Source organism: Equus asinus, chromosome 8 (assembly GCF_041296235.1).
Source record: "Equus asinus isolate D_3611 breed Donkey chromosome 8, EquAss-T2T_v2, whole genome shotgun sequence".
Classification (NCBI taxonomy): Eukaryota; Metazoa; Chordata; class Mammalia; order Perissodactyla; family Equidae; genus Equus; species Equus asinus.
The window spans coordinates 46657779-46685028 of NC_091797.1; the positions used below are offsets into that span (position 1 = coordinate 46657779).

A 27250-nucleotide genomic window follows, 5' to 3' on the forward strand; every position below is an offset into this window, starting at 1 on the left:
GGTCCCACAATACATATGTCCCAGACTGGACTGAACACGTCTTACAGAAGTTCTCAATATTCTCAAAGCTCCTCTAGTTTACCCATACACTGATCTAATCTACACAAACAGCATGGAGACGGGGTCTGGGGCACAGCCAGCCATTTAGCCATTTAGCCTTCTTGAGGAAACGAGAAACCCTTTTCTCAGCATAAAGCTAGGCATATGGTAGGCACTCAAAATATTGTAGGTTATTCTCTCCACCGCTGTACCCCCAATTCCTAGCACAGCGCCTGGCACATGGTAGCAATCCATTTATAGAGTGACTGCAGGACAAAGCCCCCCAGTCTCCCAAACCCCTTACTTCTGCGCCTCTGCCCCAGGCGGCAAGGAAAGCCCAAGGGCCCGAGGCGCGCACCAGGCCCAGTTCACCGATTCCGCTCCCCGCGCGTGGCTGCCGTTGCTACGGAAACGGCGGGAAATAACAACTTCGTTCCCCCCGGACAAGGGAGGCCCGCAGAGGCAACGGCAGCGGCGGAACAGCGCCAGCGACGCGCGGCCGCGGCTGAGTTCACCGCGGTGCCAGCCGAGCCGCCTCGCCGAGCCCCCGCCCCACCAGGCCTGCGCCCGCGCCGCCCCTCCCCCCGGCGGCCCTCGAGTGTCGGTAGGTACCCCGCGGCCGGCACCTCCCCAGTGACCCCACCCACTGCCCTCCGCCCTGGGACTCGGTTGCGCGCCGCTGCCCGCTGTGTTCAAACGATGCCCACGGGAGCTTCGCCGCGGGGCAGCGCGGGTCATGTGGGGAAGGGGCGAGGGGTCTTGGAAGCTCGAGTCTTTGCTCTCTCTCTCAGTGCAGCTTAAACATTTACTTCTCTGCAAAGAAAAATCTGGGCAATTCCAGCCAGAATCTTAATTTCTTTATTTTGGAAGCAAGCAGGAGATTGAGAGGTGAGGGGGCATGGAGAGAAAAAATTAAGCCTTTTGGATGGAGTGACAGCAATAAGATGTTCGAAATTGAGTTTCATCATAATTATAATTCCTCGTGCGTGTGTGTACGCTCTCCCTCCTGCGCGCACTCGGCTTGTCTGTTTAAAGCCCCTCGCGCAGCTCCTGTCCCGAGGTGGCTACACCTTGATTCTGCAGGTAGCGTGTGAAACAGGTGTCGTTCGCGCACGGCGAGCGCTGATTGGTTGTGCGGACTCTGGTGAAATACCTGAGCGTGGGCCGTGAGTCCTGCAGCCTGTAGGGTCTCCGCGGGGTGGACGCCGGGCGCGCGGCCGTTGCTTGGCTTTTACCTGTGGGTCTGTCTATTTGGCCTTCGTTTCAGGGGCGACCCCGCGCTGTGTGTGCGGTGAGGCCGCTGGCGCAGCCGAGGTGCCTCCCCCTGAGAAGCGAGCCTGCCCGGCGTCCCGTGGGGAAGATGAGCGGCACCAGCGCCAGGTCCAGCCACCTGTCTCAGCCGGTCGTGAAGAGCGTGCTGGTGTACCGCAACGGGGACCCGTTCTTCGCGGGGCGCCGCGTCGTCATCCATGAGAAGAAGGTGTCCAGCTTCGACGTCTTCCTGAAGGAGGTGACCGGCGGCGTCCAGGCGCCCTTTGGGGCCGTCAGGAACATCTACACCCCGCGGACCGGGCACCGCATCCGGAAGCTAGAGCAGATCAAGAGCGGGGGCAACTACGTGGCTGGGGGCCAGGAAGCCTTCAAGAAACTCAAGTGAGTCTGTGTGTCCCCACCGCCCACCATTTCAGGGTGCACTAACGTGTGCGGTTGGCGTGGAGAAAGGAGTGACTCCCGCCTCATCAACAACTCAGTTGGGGAGGCCTGTGAGTGCGCAGGTTGATGCCTCTCCACGGTCCCGCTGCAGTTGGGGTTAGAGGTTCAAAGTGTGACCGGCGAAGGAATTTCACTAGAGTAGCAGCTGTAGAAATAGACTTAAATCGTGTGTATAAGCAACAAGAATCTTAAAAAAGAAAAGTATTTAGTGACTAAACTGATACTTTTAGCATTTTCTGTTCTGCTTTTTCTCTTTCCATTTTTTCTTTTTTCTTGGAACCTATCTTTGTAGTTTAAATAAAGCTTTCTTAAAAATCACTTGGAAGCATTGCATACTATATTGTCACTAGAGGAGAAAGTGCTCTCTGTATTTTCCCCCCACTGTTTAAATTCTTTCAATCTTTCATTGCAAGTAGAACTGACCACGCCCCACAGTTGTGATCCCCTCCCCCCCACCAGGCATGTTTATGCTATTGGCATAATGCTTGGAAAAGTTTATTGGCTTCCTGTATTTGTCTGTGTGTCTGTCTCCAGGTACCTGATGGTTGAACCTTCAAGGACAGGGGTCGTTATTGGTGCTTCTCCCCAGTTCCTGGCAGGGAGCTCACTCATAGTAGTGAATTAGCAAGCTGCGCTGAGGTCCCTGAAGGGAACAAAGATGAACAAGAAATGACTCCTTGTCTTTTGGACTTCACAGTCTAACAGGAGACAGATTACATGCACACCAATAATTATAATGCAAAGTGCAAAGGGATAAGTGTAATTAGAAAAATAGTTAAAGTTATATGGGAGTTGAGAGTTGAGAGAGGTTATTCTTGGTGAGGGTGAGTATTGTAGGACAGGTAGAATTTAATATTCTATAGGGTTATTTATTTTTTATAGCCTTATTGAGGTATATTTCACATAACATAAACCACCCATTTCAGTGTTTTTGGTATATTCATACAGTTGTGCAACCATTACCACAAACTCATTTTAGAATATTTCTATCACTCCAAGAAGAAACCCCTTACCTCCCAATTTCCCCTTCTCCCCATCCTCTGGTAACCACTAATCTACTGTCTGTCTCTATGGATTTGTCTATTCTGGACATTTCGTATAAATGGAATCATACAATATGTGGCCGTTTGTGTTTCTGGCTTCTTTCATTTAGCATAATGTTTTCAAGGCTCGTCCGTGTGGTAGCATGTGTCAGTACAGTACTTCATTCTTTTTGTTGTTGAATAATATTCCATGGTATGGATATTCCACATTTTATTTATCCATTAATCAGTTGATGGATATTTGGGTTGTTTCACTTTTTGGCTACAATGAATAATGCTGCTATGAACAATTATGTACAGGTTTTCATTTCTCTTGGACCTATATCTAGGAGTGGAACTGCTGGATCATATAGTAACTCTATAGTCCATAGTTTTTAATATAATATTTTAATTAAAATTCAGCTTGAGCCTCAGGATAGCAAAAAATATCTCTACCAAAAAACCTGTGCTTGTGAATTCTGATTTTAATTGTATAGCAATCTTTTCCCAAGTATCACTAAAGTTGTCTAATGTTAACTTTTCTTTCCTAAGTTTCTTTAAATTGAGTTCTAAGTGTTCTGCTTTTTGTTATGCCAGACATTCTTTTTATGAGATGTGAGGGATACATTTGGATTTATTTTTCCCTTCCCTGAAACCTCCTTTAAGTATGCTTTGTCTAACTTCATAGAAAAGAACTAAATGAACCTGTGTACTTCAAAGAAACTTAGAACTTAAAACTTAATGGACTGCATCGTGTTCACCACCGAGTCTAGTTTTTATCCATCATCATTCACAGACACTGATATATAATCATGTACACCTGAAATATACACAATGGTATAAGCCAATATGACCTCAGGAGAAAAACCCACAAACTAGTGAAGTGCTAGATTTAAAAAAGTATGGAACTCAGTTATATGTAGATAATACATAATCCACATATGAAAAAAAAGATTAAAAAAGAACTTAAAATCAGGAGACTTGAGACGGAACTGTTTATTAGCTCTGTGTCCTTGGGCAAGCCACTTGACTCAGCTAGTCAGTTTCGTAGTGAAGAAAAGGAACATGACCATTTCTACTTCACAGTGTTGTAAAAAGTAAGCACTGTGGATATGAATGTGTTTTGGAAACACCAAAGTGTTATATAAATGTAAAGCATCTCCATGGCCAGGTCCTTTCATCATATACTTTATTTTTTATTAAATAGTTTCCCTATAAAGCAATTTCATGGGAATGGATATCTGATTCAGAATCTATTAACAGCTCAAAATTGTAGACTCACTTTGGTAATTCATACTCTCTTTTGTTTATTTGGCACTACCAACTCAAAAGATAAAAGCAGGTACAGTTCCAAACCAAATAGAAAGTGCACTTCAAATCACTCTTTATATATACAAGAAATTTGCATGGTTATTTTTGCTTTTAATTCACACACAAAAAAACTGAGTTTGTTATAACAGTGTCTATGGTTAGTTTTCCATGCTGACAGATGAATAGTTTATTTATTTGTGTTAAAGTGATAGTATCTATGGTTATAATGATAGAAGCCAAGAAGATTTAAATGCTAATTATATGCTTAAGTAAATGCTTAGCAGTTGTAAGTTTATATAACAAACTAAGCAACTGGCAGAATAAAAGAAAGCCCAGAAGATATTGAGGGTAACTCATGTCATTTAGACCCTAAATGATGTTGGGGAAGACAGCAATGGTGGAAAAATATTTCTCAGATAAAAATGATCAACTTCCTGCTTGAAATCATATCACTCAGATTTTTTCTAATGTTTTTGAAACTATAATTAAACTTCTAGTAGCTATTAAACTTTTATTTTATAGTGGAGAATTCCAGAGATTGTTACTTTCCCCATGCATTTTTGGAAGTTGACTCTACTGCAGTAATCTTGTGGGTCTGAGATCAATTTCCTGCCCATGACAGTTAGATTGTTTTGGTATTATGTCAGAAGTCAGTCCCTGCAGATTTGCAAAAGAGCCATTTTGTTTTGCTAAACAGAGGGAGTATTTGCACTGTCTTATGTAGATACTGTTTAATTGGGAGACATATATGATAATTTCCACAGGTATCAATTAACTAAAGCGTTCTATTCAAAGCAGCAAACTACAGTAAAACATATTTCAGTAGCCCAGATTAATTTTAATATAAAATTATGATAGTTGAGGTTGAGAGGTAGTGGAGAATCTATTTATCTATGGTTATAAATTAAATGCTAGATTTATACTTGTGTTTTATATTAAAGTATTTATTTAGCACCTTCTGTGTATGAAGCACAGTGGCACCAGATCGCAGTGATGGACTTGCAGCTTGAAGTTGACAAAGATATAGTTTTCAGGTTGTGCTTATGCTATAGCTAAAGAATAATCACTAGTTAATAATATCTGTGGCAAATAGTAATGGAATAATAGGGGTCTCCAGAGGTTAACTAGTCCACCCATCTGTCTCTTAGCTGAACCAATACTTAACCATCCCACATGGCTGAGCATTTCTGTATCATTAAAATGCTCTCATAGGGAAAAAGATTTCCCAAACTTGCAGAGTTATTACACTAATGCATGCTCTCAGTACTTTCTTTGACCTAAAGTCTGCCATTAATGGAACTGTTAAGTAGCTTTACAAGCAAACCAGTCTTTATATAAAAATTTATATAAATATTAGAAATATCATATATATATAGTAAGTAGCTACCCATTGTGGAGAGAAAAGTGTTCCTCAATAGAAGTATGTATTTTTAAGACTTTGCTTTCATTGAAGTTTAGAATAGACACATGTCAGCTCTGGTTGGTGATGCTGAAAACAGTTCCTACTACTATAATTGTGTTTAATGAGTAGCTATTGATTTTTGCTTTAGGCTTAATTATTTCCTATGGCTTGCTTTACTTTTTAATAATTTTTTAAAAGAAATTTGCATAACTGACGCAAAAGCTATAAAAGAAACCCCCCCTTTTTTTTTTCTCCTCAGTTACTTGGACATAGGAGAAATCAAGAAAAGACCAATGGAAGTTGTTAATTCACAGGTAATGTAAATAATATTTTGAAAGTCTAAATAAATAACCGTGCCATTTTTTGCGTTTCTTATAGTGTGTCTTAGAGATTTGGATGGGCTTCTAATCATCAGAGATAAGTTGTCTAATGTATGTAAATGGGACATTCTATGTTTTAAAGCAAAGAAAACCCTTTCTTTGGCTCATAAGCAGAAATGAAGAGACTGAGTAGGTGTCCTAAGACATGTGGCATTAGACACAATGTTTTCTTATTTTCCCATTATCTAGTTAGTGTTCTCTGGTTGAAATCCATGGGAGTTTTCCCTTTCAAGTGGGAAGAGATTCTGAGCGCTGTTAAACCAATCTTTACCAAAAGTACATCCCCCGTCCTAACTTGCTTCTGACAGCCCAGTGTCTGAAATAGCCAGGATCACCAGGACTGCCCCTGAGCTTTCAAAGGAGCCAGTTGTACTTTCTGTGATGTCAGGAAAACACCTCCATTTTAACTTGCATTAAAGTTCACTTGAGCATGGTCACCAATGGCTTGCAAGAAGGTTGGAAACAAGTCTTGTGAAACAGATATTCAGAACACTCCATTCCACATAGTTTCTGAATCCCTAGTGGAATTTTCAGATACTCTGTAGGACATATTCTTTAGTTTGTGGATGAAAATGTAGATTAAAAACAAAGGTAAGGCAACAGTCTTAAATTCCCAGTGAGACAGGAAAAATTATAGTTAAACTCAGAGTGGGACTGTGTTCACCAGCCCAGATTCCACCTCTTCCCATTTTGACCCCACATAAAGAAGTGTTTCCAATGCGTGTGTTCTGCCAGTGAAGAAATTGCTGACAGAAAAAGGAGTTTTTCTCATCCTTAGTGCTGAGCCCCAGAGAGACCCTCAACTCTTGGCATTTCCTCTCACATCGTTTTTACGCCCAACAGGACCAAATAGGTCTCTCTAGAAAAAAACTACGTAAGAAAAAATTCTAATGGTACAATATTGTGAAGAATGTAAGGTTAAATTCGTTATTCAAATAATTTGTGGAAAGAGGTGCTATTCCTAGACATTGTTTAAAATAATTAATATTTGTATTAGTGTTTTCAATTTTCAATGTGTGTCAAATTGATTATTCATGAAAGTGATAAGATTTATAGCTTAAAGTAGACAAAGGTATAAGTTTTTCAGGTTGTGCTTATGTTACAGCTAAAGAATGCTAAATATCTGTAGCAAGTAGTAAAACAGGACATTAGTGAATTAGTTCTGGATATAATATTGTTTGAACGATACACAACTGTTTGAAGTAGGCTACCTTGCTTGAAATTGATGACTGAAGCTGAATTCCTGTGATAGAATTTGACATGTGTCCATTCCGAAAAATATGAGCATATATTTACTCTGGATTCCAGTGTCTTTGATGAAGACACTGTGCCTGGAAAAGTGCAACAGGTGTGTAATAAATTTCTGAATATACTTTTTTTTTAAGATTATCCATCACAAAAGAAGCATTCACAAGGACTCTAGTTAATTTAATTTGTTAATGGTTCTTCCACTTAGCGGTAGCTATTGTTTTCTCTTTACTTTGGGCCTGTGCATGAGCCACACGGTCAAGGTTCTGATTTATGAATGCACAGCTTACATGTGAAAAACCCATCCCTTATGTCCACCTGGAAGACTGCATCCCTTCTACTTTATTTCTTACTAGTGATTCCCTCCCCTTCTCCTTTCTTCTTATAGTGCAGACCTGCTGTAGCTTTTCATTTCTTTCAGTCCTTCCTCACAAAGCCTTCCAAAGAGGATAAAAAGAAAGAAGTAGAAGAAATTTGGGCATGCAAAGGATGTGGGAAGAGGTGGTGGGAAACTGTGTTTCCATACTCTTCAGCACCCACCCAAGCCCCAGTGTCCCACCTGCTCCCTGGAGCCTTCTCTCTCACTCTTATCTGCCCCAAGCTTTCCTTTCAGTCTAGACAAGCAGTGTATTCACTTCCCTCACTTTGCCTTCCCAGTCTTGATCTTCAACACAGAGACCCTCCTCCCCAAAGTCCACACCATGGCCATACTAGAAACCTGCTTTGAGCAGCAGGAGCCCCTATTTTTGTTGCTGGAAAGGGAGAGTTTTGGCATCTCAAAAGGGAACTCTGAATGCATCTCCTCCTAGAGACATCACTTTAACTGTTGGTTCTAAGTATTGTCGCTGTTGTTTTAGGTGGAACAGAAGTTAAAAAGCCTTTCGTGAGCTGCCCTGAGAACCTAACTATTGTGTGTGTAATTCTTACTGTGGAGAAATAATTCTCTCTTTTCCACAGCTGATTTACATCAAACTTTTAGAATTCAACAAGTTTCTAAGTTAGAGGACTATGTTCAAAATTTGAGAACAGACTTGATAGACACTAACTAGCCTTTCGCAAAAATTATAGATTGTATTTTCTTGATCTAAGATGGTGATTTCCTTTCAACATTCACGTCTGCTGAGAAAAGATTGCACACCTTGTTAACTACTCTTGGTGATTGCTGTTCTCTGGAGTAAGATAACAGCTTATTCTCAGTCACAGGGAAGGAGTCACAGAATTTCGAAGTGAATTTAGAACATGAATACATAGACTCGGAGGGTTTAGAGTTGTTTCAGTGGGGGAGTTTCATTGCAGTAGTAGCACAATGTTTATTCAAAGATGCTTCAGGATGAAGACTAAGTAAAATTATTTATCCAAATTGGGGGCATTTCCCTCCAGTCTGAGGTAATTTCATACTGTTGGAATTTTCAGTGTTGGGTCTGCATAATAAAAGCCACCACACCAGTGTACATTATTCAGTTATCCTAATTGCTTAAAACATATTAATTCTAATTATTCCTAGTACATGTTGCTGTAGAAGGACCTTTACAGTTCGATGGGCTTATACTCTCTACTCTAGTGTGTAGCATTGCATCCTAGCTACTGTGTGATAGGAAATGCAGCCAATGAGTGCTGAGAGTTAGTGGCGTTCCTTCCCTCCTCCAGAGCACCCTCACCCAAGTCCGTAATACAATTTGGTTGCTTTTTAGATAGTTAAAATAATGTAGACACAGTGTTATCCACTTGCTGACCACAAGTCACGGTAACTAGCATGTGCGTGTCACCTTGACATTCAAAGTTCTTTTGTGGTTCCTGTCGTTGCCTTTCTGTTCCGTGAAGCTCATCTTTGAAGAGACACTGAAAGAACAGCCAGTCCTCTTCCTCTTCCTCTTCCTCTTTGTGGCCCTATCAATGGGACAGAGAAAGGCAGAACTCTAACGGACCTCTTCCATTAGCCTGAGAGAAGCATGTGATCTTATTTGGCCAACACTCCTGGCAGCAGGAGGAAACGGGAGGGACGGGAAAAATAAAGAGGGAGAAGAAACACGAGATAGGGGTAAGAAAGATGAAAGGTGACTCAGGTGGTTTGCATGTGCTCCAAAGTTGGGCAGTGGTGGGGCTTAGAACAGACTTCCCTTGCCTCTCTACACACATCTTGCTTTTGCCAATATCCACATAAACAGATCTTGTAGACTCCCCTTGTACTCTTGCCTTTGCTCCTCGGTCATTTTGTATAGTTGTATTTTCATCTTTCTCCCCACTTTCCCTGTATCAGTGGTAGTTTTAATAAAGACGGTTTTCTCATCTTCTGACCTTGGGAGCTCCTCTCCTTATTTATGTCCTCCCTGTCCTCTCTTTGCTTCCTTCTCTCCTCCTCTCAGCCCAGTTTCAGATCTCGTTCTATGCTTCCATGAGCCAAGTCAATTCACCAGCTTCCCTCTTTGCCCTGTAACTTAAGCAGTCTTGGGAGTCCTCTGTCCTCATCACCAGAAACCTCTGACCTGCACATAAGGTATCTTTTCTCTTCCTTACAAGCCCGCACTGAGCTTTAATCTCTTGCTTTAACTGATTATGACTTTTACCTCCTTTCTTCTTGTTTTACCACCTTATCTGGTTTTCTTTGAGGTGGCTGGACACCTATACTGTGCAGTACGGTAGGCAGAGTGCTGGCGAGCAAAAATGAACAAGACTTGCATAACCTCTCACCTCCAGGAATTTATAGTCTTGCTGAAAACAGATGTGTGAACATCTCTAGTACCACGTAATAAGTGATTCAATTTGGTAGGGACTCAATTCAGTTTGTGTTGAGCTATTTTTTTCAAGTGCTTTTGACTTTACGGTGTTGCAACAAAGCCATTTGTGAACTCGTCAAATGGAAGCTTCCTTCTTGTTTGACCTACACTTAAAGATCCTGCTGGTCATTCCCTTGGCTGATGTCTCATCCAAGCAGTGAATTCTTCAAATAATGACATTCTTAAATAGTTAGAGTGCAAAGTCTGTCTTACTGTGTAACAGCCTTTGGTACACGTTATATACAGAGGGGACAAGCAGACAGCTTGGCTACAGAGCACTTATGATGTGCTGGGAACCACATGTGCTAGGCACCGGGCATGGAATGAATACTTCACTGCTCTCATTCTTTCAGAGTCTAGGGGAGGAGACAGGGAAGTAAACCAAGAATATTATCCAGGGCACGTGTGCTGGGCTAGCCGTACACTCAGAGGACTGAGGAAGGACAGATGGGATTAGGGTTGTGGTTTAGCCAGTTTAAAGTGGTTTTAAATATAATAGAATCTTTTATTTGTGGCCTGTTTCTCTTAGATTAGGATTTTGAGATGTCCCTTTCTACAAATTCATTAATGGGGGATTACTTAATACTTATATCTGTGAAAGAGTCAAAGCCTGTGTCTGACACAAAGAGTGAAAATCAACTTGACGGACACGAGAAAAAGGCAGCCTTGCCATTAGTCAGGCGTGGAGGATAGATATATAGCAAGCCAGCTGCAGCGTTAACAGAGAACATTGCTTCTCCCAAGGTCACGCAGCAGCTGTAAAATGCCATTAGGGCCCCTTGTTTAAGTGATTACCACTTTCTTACTGCTGATACCCCCAGCCCTGCTTTGCTGTTCCAATCTTTTCCTGGGGATCTTTAATTGCTAAACCACCCTGACCTCATAGCAACCCTTGTGAATCCTCACTTCTCCCAATCTCACCTTAAAAACTGCGGTCAATTGAGAACTGATCTCTGCTGCCATTCCACCCTTCTCAGAATCCTTCAGTGACAACCGGAACCTTACAAAAGGTGATTCTCTCCTCCCTCTTTCTCAGTGTTATTCTGCAGTTTCTCCCAGAGCCATCCCTTGCTGCTCCAAGTGAATAAATCTGATTTTGTCGGACTACAGGTTTGTTCTTGTTCCTGGCGGTCTTGAGCTACTTAGGCTTTCACATATGCATCAGAACTGTCTCTTAGATTGTAAGTCTCCAGGAGGACTGCTAATTCTGTATAGTACCTAGCATTAATAGGCTGGTAATAGTTTTAATTCTCTATAGTTTTGAATGTTCCTTATCAGCCAGTTAAAGCAGGTGGCTACTTATCTCATGATGCCTGGTTATTCTCCATTTCACATATGAGGGGGGAGTCTCACACAGCCTAAAAGGCTTCATGGCCACTACCTGTTTAGATTTTGTTTTGGCGTAAAATTAGGTATAGTTAAACCTTTGTGTGATACTTTTATTGTCTCTCTAGTAAAATTTGGAGCTATATTAAATGCATGCTATTTACTCGGCAAGGATTTATTGTGTGGCTGCTATGTGCCAGGTTCTCTGCTTGTCACCTGGGAACCAAACAAACGTGGCCCCCTGTCCTCATGGAACTTACTACTATTTCGCCTTCCTTGCCTGCTATGCCTCAATTTTACCTCTACCAACATGGATCTTTGTTAGAGAACTTGTAGATTTCTTTGGCTCAAGAGGTATATTTTGAGGGCTAGAGTTACAGTTTTTGAACTTTATTATAATAGTGGGTCAGGGAATAATGAATCTAACTTTTGAGGAGTAATAAACAATTGCTGGAAAATTAGTCCCATCTTCCTGGAGTTATATACACTTCAGCTGCTAATAGCCTGCATAACAGCTGGGATTGTTCATTCCCTTATGATCAGGATAAAATTGGCTTGAACTTGCGTTACTTAGCCTTTGGGATGCCCAATATTCTTCCCAAGATTTCTGTGAATTTCTGCAGGCATTAGTATCTCAAGTTCACCTCTTCTTCTGAGCTTCTGATTCCAAAGTATTAACTGAGTTTATGGACTGTCTTGTTCCCCTACAGGTTGTGTCTCTTTAAGCTCCTACCAACTCAGAGGTGAAATCCTTTCATTGATGTCCACCCAAACACCCTATTCACACAAGTTTCTGTGTGGTGCAATTTACTAATGGTTTGTAGAAATGGAGTAGGTTGTGTAGGTTATGTAGGAGTGTCAAGAACTCAAAACTTAATATCAGACTTCCTCATCTTAAAAATACCTTGGTCTTATATGCCAATTTAGGCTCCAGCCTTTGGCCTTGCTTCTTGACCTCTTCTGTCTTCTTCTCTTTCTCCCTATCTCTTCTCTGTTCTACCTCCACGTTCCTATTGATTTCTACTATAGAACAATTTAGAGCTTTGTTTTGTTTCCTTGAATCTTGCTAATCTATGTTCTTAGGTTCAGCAGAAAAGATAATTTTTAGCCTCTTCCTCACATTTATATATATATTTTTAAGCTAACTAGGGTTAGCATTTATTTTCTCTTTTTTTTTGAGGAAGATTGTTGCTGAGCTAATATCTGTTGCCAGTCTTCCTCTTTTTGCTTGAGGAAGATGGTTGCTGAGCTAGCATCTATTTTATGTGGGATGCTGCCATAGCGTGGCTTGATAAGTGGTGCTAGGTCCACACCCAGGATCCGAACCTGCAAACTCTGGGCTGCTGAAGCGAGTGCACAAACCTAACCACTACACCACTGGGCCAGCCCCTAACATTTATAGTTTTAAAAAATCAAAGGTGTATTTCGCCTTCAGCTTCTTTTATCTACTCTTCCTCATCTGCTGGTGGAGGTGCCAGTCATAAGTTCAATGATAGGCAAGATAAGAGTGCAGGTCAGACTTGCCTTCTTCTAAGAGATCCATCCATGAATACAGATTGGAGAAGTGCTGCCTTAAAAAGAAATCTGCAAATTAAAATCTGAAGTAAGACCCCAGTGAATGTCTTCCCAAGGAATGGAAGCCTCCTGGTTGGATGAGAGTTGTATTGAATCCTCTTGAATACACCTCCTTCATTTTAGATTTTCATATATAAAGAATTTGGATAAACTCTGTTTCTTCTTAGTGGGGTGGAGCACCCCAGGAGTACCTTGGCGAGGAAGAGAGAAAGGAGGAGAGTTTTTGAAACCTTAAAACTTTGCCTGGTCTGAAAAGTTTGTGGGAGTGTGGTTTGTACTTGATGTCAGTTACTCTGGTGAAAGTCTTTAAGGTTTTGAATATCACTATTAAAACTTCACAATTCAGTTTAATCATTAGGCATAATCTCTAGCGAAACATACTGTGAGACTTGCTACTTAAAGCCTTTTGTTTGGGAATGGGATTCTGGACATTAAATTGGGTGTAATTATTAACCTTACTGCAGGAAGGCATGGGGCTATGTGGTTTTACTTACTAATCTTTAGCCTGGGAATTCTGCATTCAAAGGGGGAACTACTAAATAGTTAAACTCTTAAATATTTCTTTCTTTAACATGGGGAAAGATTTCCAGATTATGTTAGTCAGGTTTACTGATTAATTGAAGAATTAAAATCAAAGAGAATAAAACCCACTTTTGTGAGTTCTTCCAACAATAATTGAAGCCTCTCCCCAATCTTTTATTCTACACCTTTCCCCCACCTCTCTAGTGTAACTGCTAAGTAAGAAGCACTCTTTTAAGCACAGCCAGTTCACATCAGTGCTCATAGTGATTCCAAGGGGACTATGACCTTGCCAGGGCTCTGTGAAGAGGGAGTTTTCTGCTAAAGAACAACTGGCTATTTCATTTTTCTTTTACACTTTCTTGTTTCGCCTTTTTCTCAGTATTGATCTGCTTGTATGTGTGTGTGCACGTATGTGTGTTTGAATAAGAATGAAAAGAAGAGAAATGTTTATGTCAACTTGGAAAATGAACAATACCTATTAATAACCCTAGTCAGCTCTGATCAAAAGTTAAAAGGTTGGTGATTTTAGTTTGTCCATTAACACGTGTCATGGCATTTGTTCCATATATCTTGCATTCTCTATTTGGCATTTAGACATGATTTGTGGAAATTAAATGTCTGAAATCGAAAGGTATACAACTTAGAGCATATATAATTTTTTTATAGTAATAAGCTATTCTAAGCAAAGACAGAAATTTAATAAATAACCATTTAGAAAATAATGGTCAACCTTTTAAGAAAAAAATAGACCAAGTATATAATAAAATAGTTAAATTGCTAACTAAATATGTGTGTTTAAAAACACCACTGAATTGAAGTATTAAACTATTCTTAATAAGAAATTTCATTTAAGTCCATACTAAAATAAGGTCCCTTTGGTAACTCCAACAGCAGCACTACTGAACAGAGAAAAACTTATTGTTCTTATACTGCTTGGGATCAGAAACATGGAGGAGGAAATTTTAGGAATGCATAGTATGATTTAAAGTTCTGCCAAGATAGATCAAGCTCTTGGTTGATGGCTAATGTGCACCTACTAGAAAATCAATACTTTAGCTCACATTTTAGGTTAATTGTTAGAATAAGCTTATTGAGTTTTCTGGTAAAGTCAAAGGGACTATTCATGATAGAAGTATGGTTATTTCCATATGATAGGAATAATAGGAAAATGTGACTAAATAAATAGCAAAGTATAGCCAAGGAAGACAAATAAATTATTATCAACCATTTACTGAGTGCTGCTTTTGTAGGATTTCATATTTTCTCAAGAATATTTATTGAGAGCTTGATGAATGCTAGGCAGTGGGCTAGATTCTAGCCATACAGATGTAAAAAGACACTTACCATGTGCCACTCAGAAATTACAATAAGGTAATTGTTGTAGGAGGGCCCTGGAAAGAATTTTAATTGATAAGATACATGGAAAAGAATAAAAAGTTTGAAAATTAATACCAGAGATTGTTAATCCAAGAGAAGAAAATGGTTTATTTAGGTCTAGTTCATACTTGGCTTCAGTGCTTACAAAGAATATGCTGACTAGCTCTTCTCCATCACAGCTGGGTGCTACGCGGGGGAAACAAAATTAAGCTGTGGTGTGAAGGTTGAAGAATTTAGGTCATATCGAAAGAAAAAAATATTTTTTTAAATCAGTGAAGACTACTAAACACTTATTGAAAGAAAGTGTCTTATTCTTTTTCATCTATTTAAAAGTATAAATACATTCTTCTAACTTGCATATTTCAGTTGTATACCAAGATGGCGGAGATGAATTGAGATTGACTTAACTTTCAAAAAGCTCTCTAATCAAAGGTTTTGTGGGTTAGATTGCTGCCAGAGCCTTCCTGGGAAGCCCAGAAGGACCATTGCCCTGGTCATCACTCACCTTCATGGAAGAAGCAGTGTGTGGGAGAAAACTGCTCGAGTGACAGGCAGCGATCCATATTGGTACCTTCTGTCGTGATTTCTCAAGTTCCAGAGAGTTCTTCAATGTAAATAAGCATGTGGTGCTGTGATTTGCTGGCGCTTCCAGTCGGAATTTTAAAAAAGCAACAAAATTTAAAGCAACATCATGAAAGTAAAGGGTATGGAGAATATTCCTATTTTGGAGTTTAGTTTTTGCATTCAGAGCTGAAGATAGCCTAGCATCCTCGATAGATATAGCAACCATCCAAAGAGATATTTCAATTTTTTTCCACACATTTTACGTCCAGAAAAGAAACCCGAGAGGGTGATGTGTTTAAGGGAAGTGAAACTCAGAGGAATCAGTAATAAGAAACAGGCATATAAAGTCGTCTGTGAGAATACATTCATTTTTGATTAAGATATAGAAACTTGTCAGTTTAAATTTTATTTCTCTTTAATTTAGAACAAATTGTGTGTGTGTGTGTGTGTGTGTGTGTGTGTGTTTGTGCTTAATCTTCGACACCCAGCTTGTGGAAACTTTGTTTCAAAGATCCAGAGTAGCTTTTCCTGCTGGAGTAGCATGGTGAGAACACAGTGCTAAAGAAGCCAAGGACTTGGGCTTGGACCCCATAGGCGGATTCTTAGTTTTGCTAGGTCCCTGGCCCCAGACTGTCTCCCAAACATCCAGCTGTCCTCTCAAGTGTGGTGTTACTTAAGGCATGGGCGAAAGTGTGTCTAATTCAGCTGACATCTATCACCGTATTGGAAAAACAACCGAAAAGGGCTGTATCTCGCAGGTAGTAGGCCACTAGTTGTATCTTTATGTGCAAAATAAAATATATTTCAGTGTACTTCAAAATGGATGCATGGGGGCATTTTTTAGAAATAGGGCTATTTATTTGCATTTGGTTGATTTCAGCATGAAGTATGAAGGTGCTGTGACTTCATGTCTAGCTTGGTTAACAATGAAAATTCCCATTTATCATTGTGAAAGACTCCTTTTTAAGCAGCCAGCCAGATCAAGCTCAGATGTCATCCCATGATTACATAGTTTGGATGTTTGGTTTGTTGAATTAAGGTTGATTTCAGCCTGCCTGTTAGCTGCGGGCAAAGCTCCAAGTGATGAGGGATTGCAGGAGAGAGAAAACTAAATTGAGTGGGGATATTTGCAGTGTCTAATGTTTAACCTGGAACATTTCTCTCTAGGAAATTTCTAATGGCAGTCTATGCTGCATTGTGTTTTTTTCCCCACCTTCTAGCACTAAGTATTTTTGAATTTCAAAGATTTATGAACCTCCTTGCCCATCTTTGCTATTTTAAGTTATACAGCTTAATGTGACTGGGCTGCCAGCGTTAGGGAGTATTTATAAAACAAGTCACCTAATGTTACCCAAGGTACATTTCTAAATTATGTGCTAATTGATAAAACTCCACATTCACAGCCTGTTTTCCTAGAAGTGAACAGATAACTCAATTTCCGGTACTACTAGTTTTGCATTAGCTACTATGGGATCTTCCACAGCTGAATAATAAAAGCTAGATTAAAAAAATGATTTGAGGGGCTGGCCTGGTGGCACAGTGGTTAAGTTTGCACCTTCCACTTCGGCAGCCCAGGGTTCGCCGGTTCAGATCCCAGGTGCGGACATGGCACCGCTCATCAAGCCATGCTGTGGCAGGCGTCCCACATACAAAGTAGAGAAAGATGGGCACGGATGTTAGCTCAGGGCCAGTCTTCCTCAGCAAAAAGAGGAGGATTGGTGGCAGATGGTAGCTCAGGACTGATCTTCCTCAAAAAAAAAAAAGATTTGAATATCAATTAAAAATTATATATATATTTTACTATAGAAAAGAGATTCTTTTAGTAAATCTTTTACAAATGTATAGCTTGTTTCTCATGAACACTCAGTTGGCTGATATTTAATTTAGTCAAATAGTATATGGAAATTGGATTAAATTGTCTTTCCCCTAGCCGGTAATTCTCTTAATCAGATTTCTATTCCCTTGTGTTATTTCTGTTTCAATTATCTTATCAATAATATTGATTAACTTTGTTTGGCTCTTCTTACCTGTTCGTCTACCTAAACACATATATATGGGTATGTATATAATGAAGTACAGGCCATATGATTTGTTGCTGGGAACTTTCAGCATTTTTACCTAGTGTCTCTTATTTATTCCTAAACTCTCTTCCCCTCCCCCACTTCCCTAATTACCTTGCTTATATATATATATATCCATATTCAAATTGTAATTGTCCGTCTGTTTAGGAATTCTCTTTGCTCTGTCTTACAGTATCAAGTTAGTGGAGTTGCGTGCATCAAATTTGGTGTTGAGGAGAACTTGTCCAACACTTATTATAAATATATTCATTCATAGAAAACAATCTTGATTAGATGTCTGCATTTTCATCTGTAGCAATGTCAGTTCAGCTTGTGTGTCCCAGATACCACGTGGTTACTCTGAGTATATGGACAGAACTATGAAATCATAATGGCACTCTTCCAGTACTCCATCGAAGTGCTCCTAAAGGACTGTAGAAGTTGGCTTTGTTTGCAGTGTCTGGAGAAGGGGAGTCTGGAGATGAATTGCACTATGTCTCTGCTATTATTTTGGGCCTCCCTTCATGTGTGAGGGTTTGGAGCTCAAGGGAATGACACGAATCACAAATTTACGGCTCTTACTTTTTGGTAGTAAAAAATTAATATCACAAATTCTTTCATCAAAGAAATGCTTTGAGTACCTATTTATGTGGCAGGCATCATGCTAATTGGATTTACAATGATGAGGAGGCCAGACAAGGTCAAAGCCTTCGTGACTTGTTGTCTAATGGAGAAGACAGATCAGCAAGCAGCCATCATAGTGAAGCATGCTGCATGGGAGGGTACAGAGACACAGGGTGCTAGAAGGGCAGCTACCACAGGGCAGGGGACTCCTCAAAAGCTTCCTGGAAGAAATGACATTTCAGTTGAGACCTAAAGGGGCTGAGTGGAAGTCAACCAGGCTGACAGAGTGAGGAAGAGCGTTCCAGGCAAAGGGAACAGGCTGTGTGAATGTCTGCAGATGAGAGAGCGTGTGGAACATTCGAAAAGCTTATGCAACTTCTGTTTGGCTGAAACATAGGATGGGGTTGGGATGGAAGGATGGTAGGGATGGAGATATGTGAGAAATGAGACTTGGGAAGTAACAAGGGACCAAGCCATCAAGGGGTTTTAAAAGGAGTTTGACTTTTTCCTAAAACCAATTGGAAGTTATTGGATGGATTTCAGCAGGGAATTGACATGACCACTCTTGCTGCCACAGCAAGGCTGGAGGCCAGGAGACCACTTATTGGAGATGAAAATGGTACTCATGATGGGAGAGGCTGTGCCGATGGCAGAAGAATCAAATTCGAGAGAGAGGACTTAGTGATGGGTTGGATACGTGGGGAATGAAAAGAGATAAGTTGGATGATTCTTGGATTTCTGGCCTGGGCTACTGGATAGATGGTATTCCCTTTCACTGAGACAGGCAGAGCAGTTTGTAGCTTGTTTTTTGATAATAATGATCGTCAGAAGTGTTAACTGTTTGAAGATAAAACCAACCCAAATGTTGCAAGATGTACAAACCCAGAATCCATTGTGAGTGTGTGGGTGTGTGGGTTATTTCTTTACTGTGTGCTTAGAAGTGTTCTAGGCACTTTACAAAGATTATCCAATTTAATCCTCACAGCAGCCTTATGAAGTCGGGATTGTTATCATTCCCATTTTACAGAGGAGGAAATTTCTGACTGAGACATGGTCCTGCAGAGTTCCGTCAAGAGGGACCGTGTGTTAATATATTGTGCTTGTGCAGAGGGAAGCATTTCCTATTGAGCCAGCAGAATTTAATTGAAGATGATCATTCAGTATCTTTTTATTCTTGAGAGGACATTTGGAGGGTAAAGAGTTTCATTTATTTATTATACTCTAATTTAATGATAGGAAGGAGGAGATATATAAGGAAGGCTAAAAGTTGGGAAGTGAATCCAGAAAAGAGGCACAATTTTTAAAAAATGTCCTTAATATCTTTCTTGAACAAGTCATCATTAATCACAAAATCATGCCTAGAGTTATTTTAGTTGTATTCTCAATTGACTTTTTTTTGGCCTTTGCTATTATTCCCTGCAGGACAGGATATTTATGCTGAATGTTTCCAATACAGCACTTGAAATGGCTTTGGCATGTCTATTTATTAAAAGGCTCCCACAGGAAACCAAAAATATTTTTACATGGAAATTTACTACAGTGTGTGAAGAGATTAGAGAAAGAGATATTGAGCCAAGAACCATGAATGAATTTTTTTATTTTCATTGTGTTTACTGTCACTTGGTTTCTTTCGCTATTCTGACCAGATGTTTTGAGTAACATCTACCAAGTTATCAGGCAAACAAAGCAACTTGCAGGATTGGAGGAAGGGAACAAGGAAGGCATCATGTGTTGGAGACAAACTGCATTTTTTTTCCCCAAGATCTCAAGTTATAAGTCACTTGCTCTCTCTGGGCCTCCCTTTCTTTGTCTGAAATATGGAAATAATAATACTTTTTTTTTTTTTTTTGGCTGAGGAAGATTCACCCTGAGCTAGCATCTGTGGCCAATCTTCCTCTATTTTGTATGTGAGCTGCCACCACAGCATGGCCACTGAGGAGTGGTGTAGGTTCTTGCACACTGGAACCTGGGCTGCTGAAGTGGAGAGTGCTGAACTTAACCACTAGGCCAGCAGGGCTGACCCAGTAATACCTTCTTTGACAAATTGCAGTGAAGATTAGAAACATGTAGATATATACTAAGCTCCTTAGCACTGTGCCTGATACATAATTAGGACTCAGTAAATGGAAATGATGCCACATTACTGCTGATGTTAATAAGGGCCATGTGAACAGAGTAGCTGGTAAGTGGAGTAAAACATCATAGTGGCTGCTTTTACAGGCTATAGCCAAAAGGAGAAAATGTAAATATAAGTGTTTGATCAAGTACAAAATCCTCTACAGAGACTAGGTGATACTTATCACTCCTTCTGACCAGAGTGACCAGAGAACAGATGTTTGATAAATGGTTGAGATTATTATTATATAAATACATGGAAAAGGAAATATATCAGTAAATAAAATAGCACACAATAAACTTCTTTGTGTGACTGAGTCTTGGAGTTGTTGTTCAAATATTGAGGGTTCACATAATTTCACAAAGACTCAGATATAGAGAGAATGAAAAATACACATGTGAATTAGCCAGGGTATTTTCAGGAGGCAAAAAGAAAATGTCTGTCTTGTTTTAGCAGAAAAGGAATTTTTGAAAATATATAAGATATACTTTAAACCTCTGATAGAGCTGGAGAACTAAGCTCAGAGAATGAACAGTTACTAGGGAGTTGAGGCAGCCAGACCTGGACCACGTTATGCCACGGGAGTAGGCCGTTAAAGACAATACTGCCACCACCACTGAACAGTGGAGATATTCAGTTTCTCAGACCACCGCCCCCAACTTTTCACAGTGGATTTTGCAAACACTACTCCTAGAAACTGGACTTTGTTGCTGTTGAGGTCACCAGCTTTACCTTTTCTGCTTTGTCACTGTACTGGTGTAAAAGCCCTGGGTGAGTCTATTGGGCCAAGCAAAGGTCATGTTCTGATGGCTTCACCGCAGTCAGGCTGATAAAGTGAATATCAGCTTTTTCTAACCTTCTGTGGGTGATGGGAGGGATCTGCTTGCCTCCAAGCTTCGTGTAATGGGAATTCTATTCAAGTAGAAAATGTGTTCAGATGCTGGAAAGCCAAAATATGACAAGTATTCCCTATACATCCTTTGATGGTTCAACAGCAACATATCTTTTGTTTCTGCCGAATTCAATGCTAATATTTCTATACCTCTGAAAATACACTCATCCTCTTCTTCTAATGGAGGTGACCCGCAGTCTCCTTAGTTACTGCATTCTCTTCCTAGTCAGGATCTCTGGGTGATGTCTGTTCTTTTTCTAGTCCTACTGTTGTCCCATCTCAATATTTTGCAACCTATATACTAAATTATAAGTGTAACTGTTAATACCTCATGTAAATCAATAGGTTAAAGGGAGAGAGGGAAAAAAGGATGTTAGCTATAGACATAATATCCAGTATATATACACGATATCTCAAGAAAGGAACTAAGGGTATTTCTGCAGAGAATCATGAGTCTGGAGATAGTATTCATGATTTCCTTTTCTACTCTCCGTTCCTCTTCTCTTTTTACCTTTAATTAGCACTTCACATGCTTGGAATTCTCAACTGTGAGGTGGCCCAGATTTTTGTTCTGGAAGGAACTGAGCTCTTGATAGAGTTGTCTCTGTAGGATTTGGTGTCCCTCATTAACTTTTTTATTTAAAAAAAAACCTTTGGGGGCTGGCCCCGTGGCCGAGTGGTTAAGTTCGTGCGCTCTGCTGCAGGCGGCCCAGTGTTTCGTCAGTTCGAATCCTGGGCGTGGACATGGCACCTCTCATCAAAACATGCTGAGGCAGCATCCCACGTGCCACAGCTAGAAGGACCCACAACGAAGAATATACAACTATGTACCGGGGGGCTTTGGGAAGAAAAAGGAAAAAATAAAATCTTTAAAAAAAAAACCAAAAACGTAAGAATTACATATTACATACAAAAGAGAAGTTATACCTACAGTGTGTAAAACAATAAAATTAACATATGTGTGTTACATCCAGCTTAAGAAATAGAACAGAACAAATAAAGTAAAAGATCCTTGTGTCTCTCCTCAGTCCCATTTCCTGCTTCATCCCAGTGTGTAAACACTATCTTGAATTTTATGTCTATCATCTCTTTGTCTTTATAGTTTTACTACATATATAATCCTAAACAATATATAGTTAAGTGTGGAACTTTATGCAAATGGGATCATACTCTTTGTATTCTTTTCAACCTGCTTTTTTGCTCAACATCATGTTTTGTATATTCATCCATGTTGTGAGGAGGTGTAGTTCTTTCATTCTCTTTGTGGTGTTGTATTCCATTTTATGAGTATAACACTATTTGTTCCTTCTCTAATTGATGATATTTGTGTTATTTCTAATCATCCCTCCCTCTTTCTTTTTTTGTATTACTATTGTGAATATTTTGCACATAACTCAGTTCCTAAGAGCAAGAGTTTCTCTCGAAGAGACACATTCCTAGGGATGGAAACAACATTTTATGGTGAGAATTTGTGTCTAAGAGCCAGTGTCTCTTCCTTCCTCAATGGGCTGAGTCTTTCACTCCCTCCAGGGCAGGTTTCCCTGGAGAGTGGTTGCAAATCTCATTGAAAAGACTTTGAGGAAGATTCAGAGTATTTATCTGCGATATTGTAGGATCCTTCAACAAGGGAACCAAGCCTTCTCTTCAATTTTGGAGGGCTGTCAGGTCTGATACTTGACTGTGGGGTTGTAACAACTGGTAGTTTAAGTGCGCCTCTATTTACAAGATCTGGAGATTTTTGTTATAAAAATCAAGTTGTGGGTTGTACAACTCTTTTAGTCTTAGAAATCCTCTGATCATTTAGTCTGCACCATAGGTCCTCACAGATCAGGTCATTGTGGTTACCACATTGACTGTGCTGCCACTTCCGGTTCCTGAGCCTGCCTTTTCTCTGGAGAATAAGTGCTACTTTTTCCTTCTGCCACCCCAGAATCCTGCCACCCCATGGAAACCGGAGAGCCCATTCCCAATGCGGCGTCTTCCACCAGCATGCCTGGTCTACAGAGAACAACTACACGAGCACTTGAAGGGTTGTTGGAGAAACATTGCTCATCAATGTTTTTCTTGAGGGCTGGTTGAAGGGAGTGTGTTTGGGATCCTCACTTGAGTCAGATAGATAAGAGATTGGTGGGTGGTGTGCTCATGAAAAATCTGCTCCAGGATTTCTATCTTCTTAAGTCTTTGTTCACTAACTTCTGTAAAGGACCAGGCAGTTAATATCTTAGGCTTTACAGGCCATATAGTCACTGTTGTAACTGCTCAACTCTACTATTATAGAATGGAGGCAGCTGTTGACAATTTGTGAGTGAAGGAGTGTGGCTGTGTTCCAATAAAACTTTATTGGAAAACAGAAGACAGGCAGAATTTGGCCCGTGGGCCATAGTTTGCCAACCTCTGCTCTGATTTATGTTGAAGAAAATTGGACATCTTAATGTCATTTAATGAGGGCCACCACTAAGTCCCAGTTTTAATCAACTAGCTAAGCAAAAATTTAGGGCTGTTCTTAGCTCCTCAAGATAGTGTACTGTGCCCAGAATCTCTAGTAAATGCACCCGTGGTGATAAAAGAATACCTCATCCAGTGTTAAGTCTCAACTGAAGTCTTCAGTGAACTCATTACCAGGGACTGTGGAATTATTTAAAAAAAAAATTCCACTGAACATGCTTCAGAATTACTGTACCCCAAGTAGCAGTAACCATAAACTAGAAGCCAGTTTTGTTTGCAAGAGCTATCTTCCCTTCTCTATACTTGGTTTCCCCTCTGTGTTCGTTCCAGAGAATGTACCACTATCCATCCAGTTTTGAGAGTCAAAAACCTCCCTCATCCTCAGCGTTTAATTGATCACTCCTACCAATTATAACTCCTAAGTATCTGAAATTCATCCATTTCTCTCCACCTCTGCCACCACTACCATATTAATTTAAACTACTGTCGTATCTTGCCTAATTTGCCTCAGTAGTCTCTTATCAGATCTCCTTGCACCCACTCCACTTCTTTTGCGTTCTGTTTTCTATTTTATTCCAGCTAGAGTATGGAAACACAAATCTGATCCTGTATCATTGCATTTAAAACTCTTCAGTGACTTCTGATTATGCATAGGGATAAATGCCTTAACTTAACCTACAAGGCCTTATGTCAATGTTTTTCAGACTTCAGGCCATGACCCTTTAGTACATTGAAAATCAATTTAGTTGTGATAAATATATACAAAAATAAAATAGATGATATCAGATTGCACTATAGGTAGTGATGGTAAGTACTGTTTTGTGAAACTGTGATTTTGATTAAGTGTGTATGTATGAATTAGGTTGCAATGCAAGATGTATTCCTTACTCTGAGCGATGGTCAATAAAAGTCTGAAAGATACTATCTTATGTGTTCTTGTGCCTTCATATCCTTCTGGTTCCACTCTTCCAACACTTCCTATTTTCTCCAATCTTGCGACTCCCCAACAAGAGGTAGAGTCTATTTTTCCTCCCCATGAACCTTAAAGGGACTTTGGACTGCCTAGAAGAAAGAATGTAACAGAAGTGACGTTGCATGTCTACTGGCCTTCCTTTGGTCTGTGGTGTGCTCCATGCTACCTCTTATCTGAGGAACTTTGCACATCACTGTTCTCTGAGTTTGGAATATACTTTCCTATTCCTCCCTTTGCTTCTTTTGCTCGTACTTACGTCAGCTCAAGTGTCACTGCCTCAGGGCAGCCCTCTCTGACCTTGCTAGATCAAACTCCCCTGGCATTGGTATGTGTCGGGCCTTTCCCCGTTGTAGCACTTGTTGTTGAATTTCCCTTTGTGGAGTTGAATAATTGATTGAAGTCTATCTCTCCCCCTAGGTTGTAAACTCTAAGAAGTTCATGTATTGTGGCCATTTATACTCATCTTTGTACCATCCCCGGCATCAAACATAGTACCTGGCACACAGAATTTTTTTTGATGAATAGTAATTATTCTCCTTTCCTGAAGGAAATATATGAAGGAGTATTTCATATATGAAAGTGGCTTAGTCAGTTTTTGCTTTAAGTACTACTATTTCCTTTATGTTTAAAAATTGTTAAATTTTTAGGTACTGTCTTACATGTTGTTGTGCCAGTTATTAAGGCTGTATAATTAATTACCCCAAAACTTAGCAGCATAAAACAAAAACTTACTTTGCTGATGGATCTTGTGTGTCAGGAATTCAGGGAAGGCACAGCAGAGATGGGTTTTCTCTGCCCTGTGATGTCTGGAGCCCTAGTGGAAGACTTCAAGGCTGGATGCCGGAACCGTTGGAAGGCTCTTTCACTCACATTAGGTGGCTAATGTTGGCTGTCAGCTGGGCTTTGGTTTCTCTTCACCTGCCCTTTTCCATATGGTCTCTCCTTGTGGGCTATCTTGGGCTTCTTCACAGAATGGTGGTGGGTTCCAAGGGCAAGTGCCAAGATAGAGAGAAAGAGAGAGAGGCATGCAGAAGTCATGCGGCATCACTTCCTTCGCATTTTGTTCTTCTAGGCGGCCCAAAGTCCTTTCCAGGTTTTCAGGGAGGAGAAATAGACTTCACCTCTTGATGGGCAGTGGTGAGATTCTAGAAAAGGAAGTGGACTGGAAATATTGCTGTGGTCATTTTGGGAAAATACAGTCTGCCACAGCAAGAATTTGTTTCACTTACAGCATTTAAATACGGTTACTGCACACCTTCAGGTGTTGATATATTTGATGGTTACTTTGTGAATTAGCACACAGGCTCACCTCCTTTCCATATCTCCTATTTTTTAGCATCCTGAAATGATGAACTAATTTTTCAAGTAATTGCTTCGAGAATTAACTACACTGTATGTATAGTTCATTGCAATCTATAAACAATTTCTCATTCTTGGTTTTCTCGTTGCTGAGGAAGCACCACTCTGTTATGAGAAATTTTTCCTGCAGAGTGTTGCCAATACAGAAAAAAGAACATGAAGGAGCCATTTAATTTGATCTGATAAAATTCTGAAATATAATTTGTCACCAGAACTGAGTAGAAACATATTATTAACATGTAGAATTTAATCTGAAAAATTGGAACATTCACATGCAGATGATCTAAAAAGAGTCTTCATATAATTATGACAAAAATATTTAAAAGCATTTATATATTTTTAAATTTATCTAGATATTTTTATTATAAATAAATATATGTATTTAGATATAAGAAATAGAGGTTAACTCTAAATGTAATTATTTAATAACTTTTGTACTTAATTTTGTTTTTTGGTGAGGGAGATTGGCCCTGAGCTAACATCTTTGCCAATCTTCCTTTTTTTTGGCTTGAGGAAGATTGGCCCTGAACTAACATCTGTGCCAATCTTTCTTCTGTTTTGTACGTGGGTCACTGCCACAGCATGGCTTGATGAGTGGTATAGATCTGCTTCCAGGATCTGAACCTGCAAACTGGGGCTGCTGAAGCTGAGCATGCCAAACCAAACCACCATGCAACTGGGCCGGCCCCTGTGCTTAATTTTTTTATTAGGTCACATTTACATTTTTTCCAAACTTTTTTTCTCTTCTTTCTCTATGTCTTTTATTCAGCGTTTTGGATATCTCCATCCTACCTCTCTTAATTTCTCCCAATCTCTATTTCTTTATCTTCTTACTTTATTCACTAATCTTAAAGCTCTTTGCATGTTATTCTTCTGTCCTTTACTGTGCTTATTAAACACGATTAAAGAAAAAACTCAGCAGCCAGCTTCTGACATCTCTTTTCAATGTGTTTTACCTCTTATTTTCAAAGTTAAAAAGTGTATATGCTATGATGTCTTGATTAAATGAAGATTTTTTTTGACCAAGTATATGCATTGTTGACCCCACCCCTAGCCCAGTTAACTTCTATTTCTTGATAACATTTTTATTAACATATTAATTTTGGCAAAAAATACTCTTGATCATTTCAGCAAGTGAGTTTTGAAGTTGACATGAATTAATGACTAGAGTAGAAAAAGGAACGAAATAGGGAGTCAAAGTTATAGGTAAAATAAAAACACATTATGATTAGCAAAATTTAATAAATGAATGGGAAGCTTAATAAATGAGTGAATGAGTGAATAAGTGACTAGGTAACTCCTTACAATACCATGCTGATCTGAATGTCATCTGAATGTCATGAATCTGCAGCATGTTTAGATAATGTTAGAGAATATCAAATAAAGGATTGGATTTAAAATATTACAATTTATACATCATCCGTTCTTTTTTTTTTTTTAAAGATTTTATTTTTTTCCTTTTTCTCCCCAAAGCCCCCCAGTACGTAGTTGTATATTCTTCGTTGTGGGTCCTTCTAGTTGTGGTATG

The 27250-nt window shown here is 39.8% G+C and overlaps 1 protein-coding gene across 2 annotated transcripts in view; it reads left to right on the forward strand.

Moving 5' to 3' along the window:
- Nucleotides 1-464: 464 nt before the first annotated feature.
- The window catches only part of DCDC2 (doublecortin domain containing 2), a 176236-nt gene continuing 149450 nt past the window's right edge, over nucleotides 465-27250 (forward strand). Inside the window, exons 1-3 of one of the 2 annotated variants that reach the window (XM_014827496.3) lie at nucleotides 465-643; nucleotides 1307-1692; nucleotides 5747-5801. In XM_014827496.3, coding sequence (XP_014682982.1) covers nucleotides 1400-1692; nucleotides 5747-5801 — 348 coding nt within the window. In that variant the 5' untranslated portion in view covers nucleotides 465-643; nucleotides 1307-1399. Of the gene's footprint in view, nucleotides 644-706; nucleotides 928-1306; nucleotides 1693-5746; nucleotides 5802-27250 lie in introns of those variants that run through there. The other variant, XM_070515567.1, reaches the window with a different exon arrangement.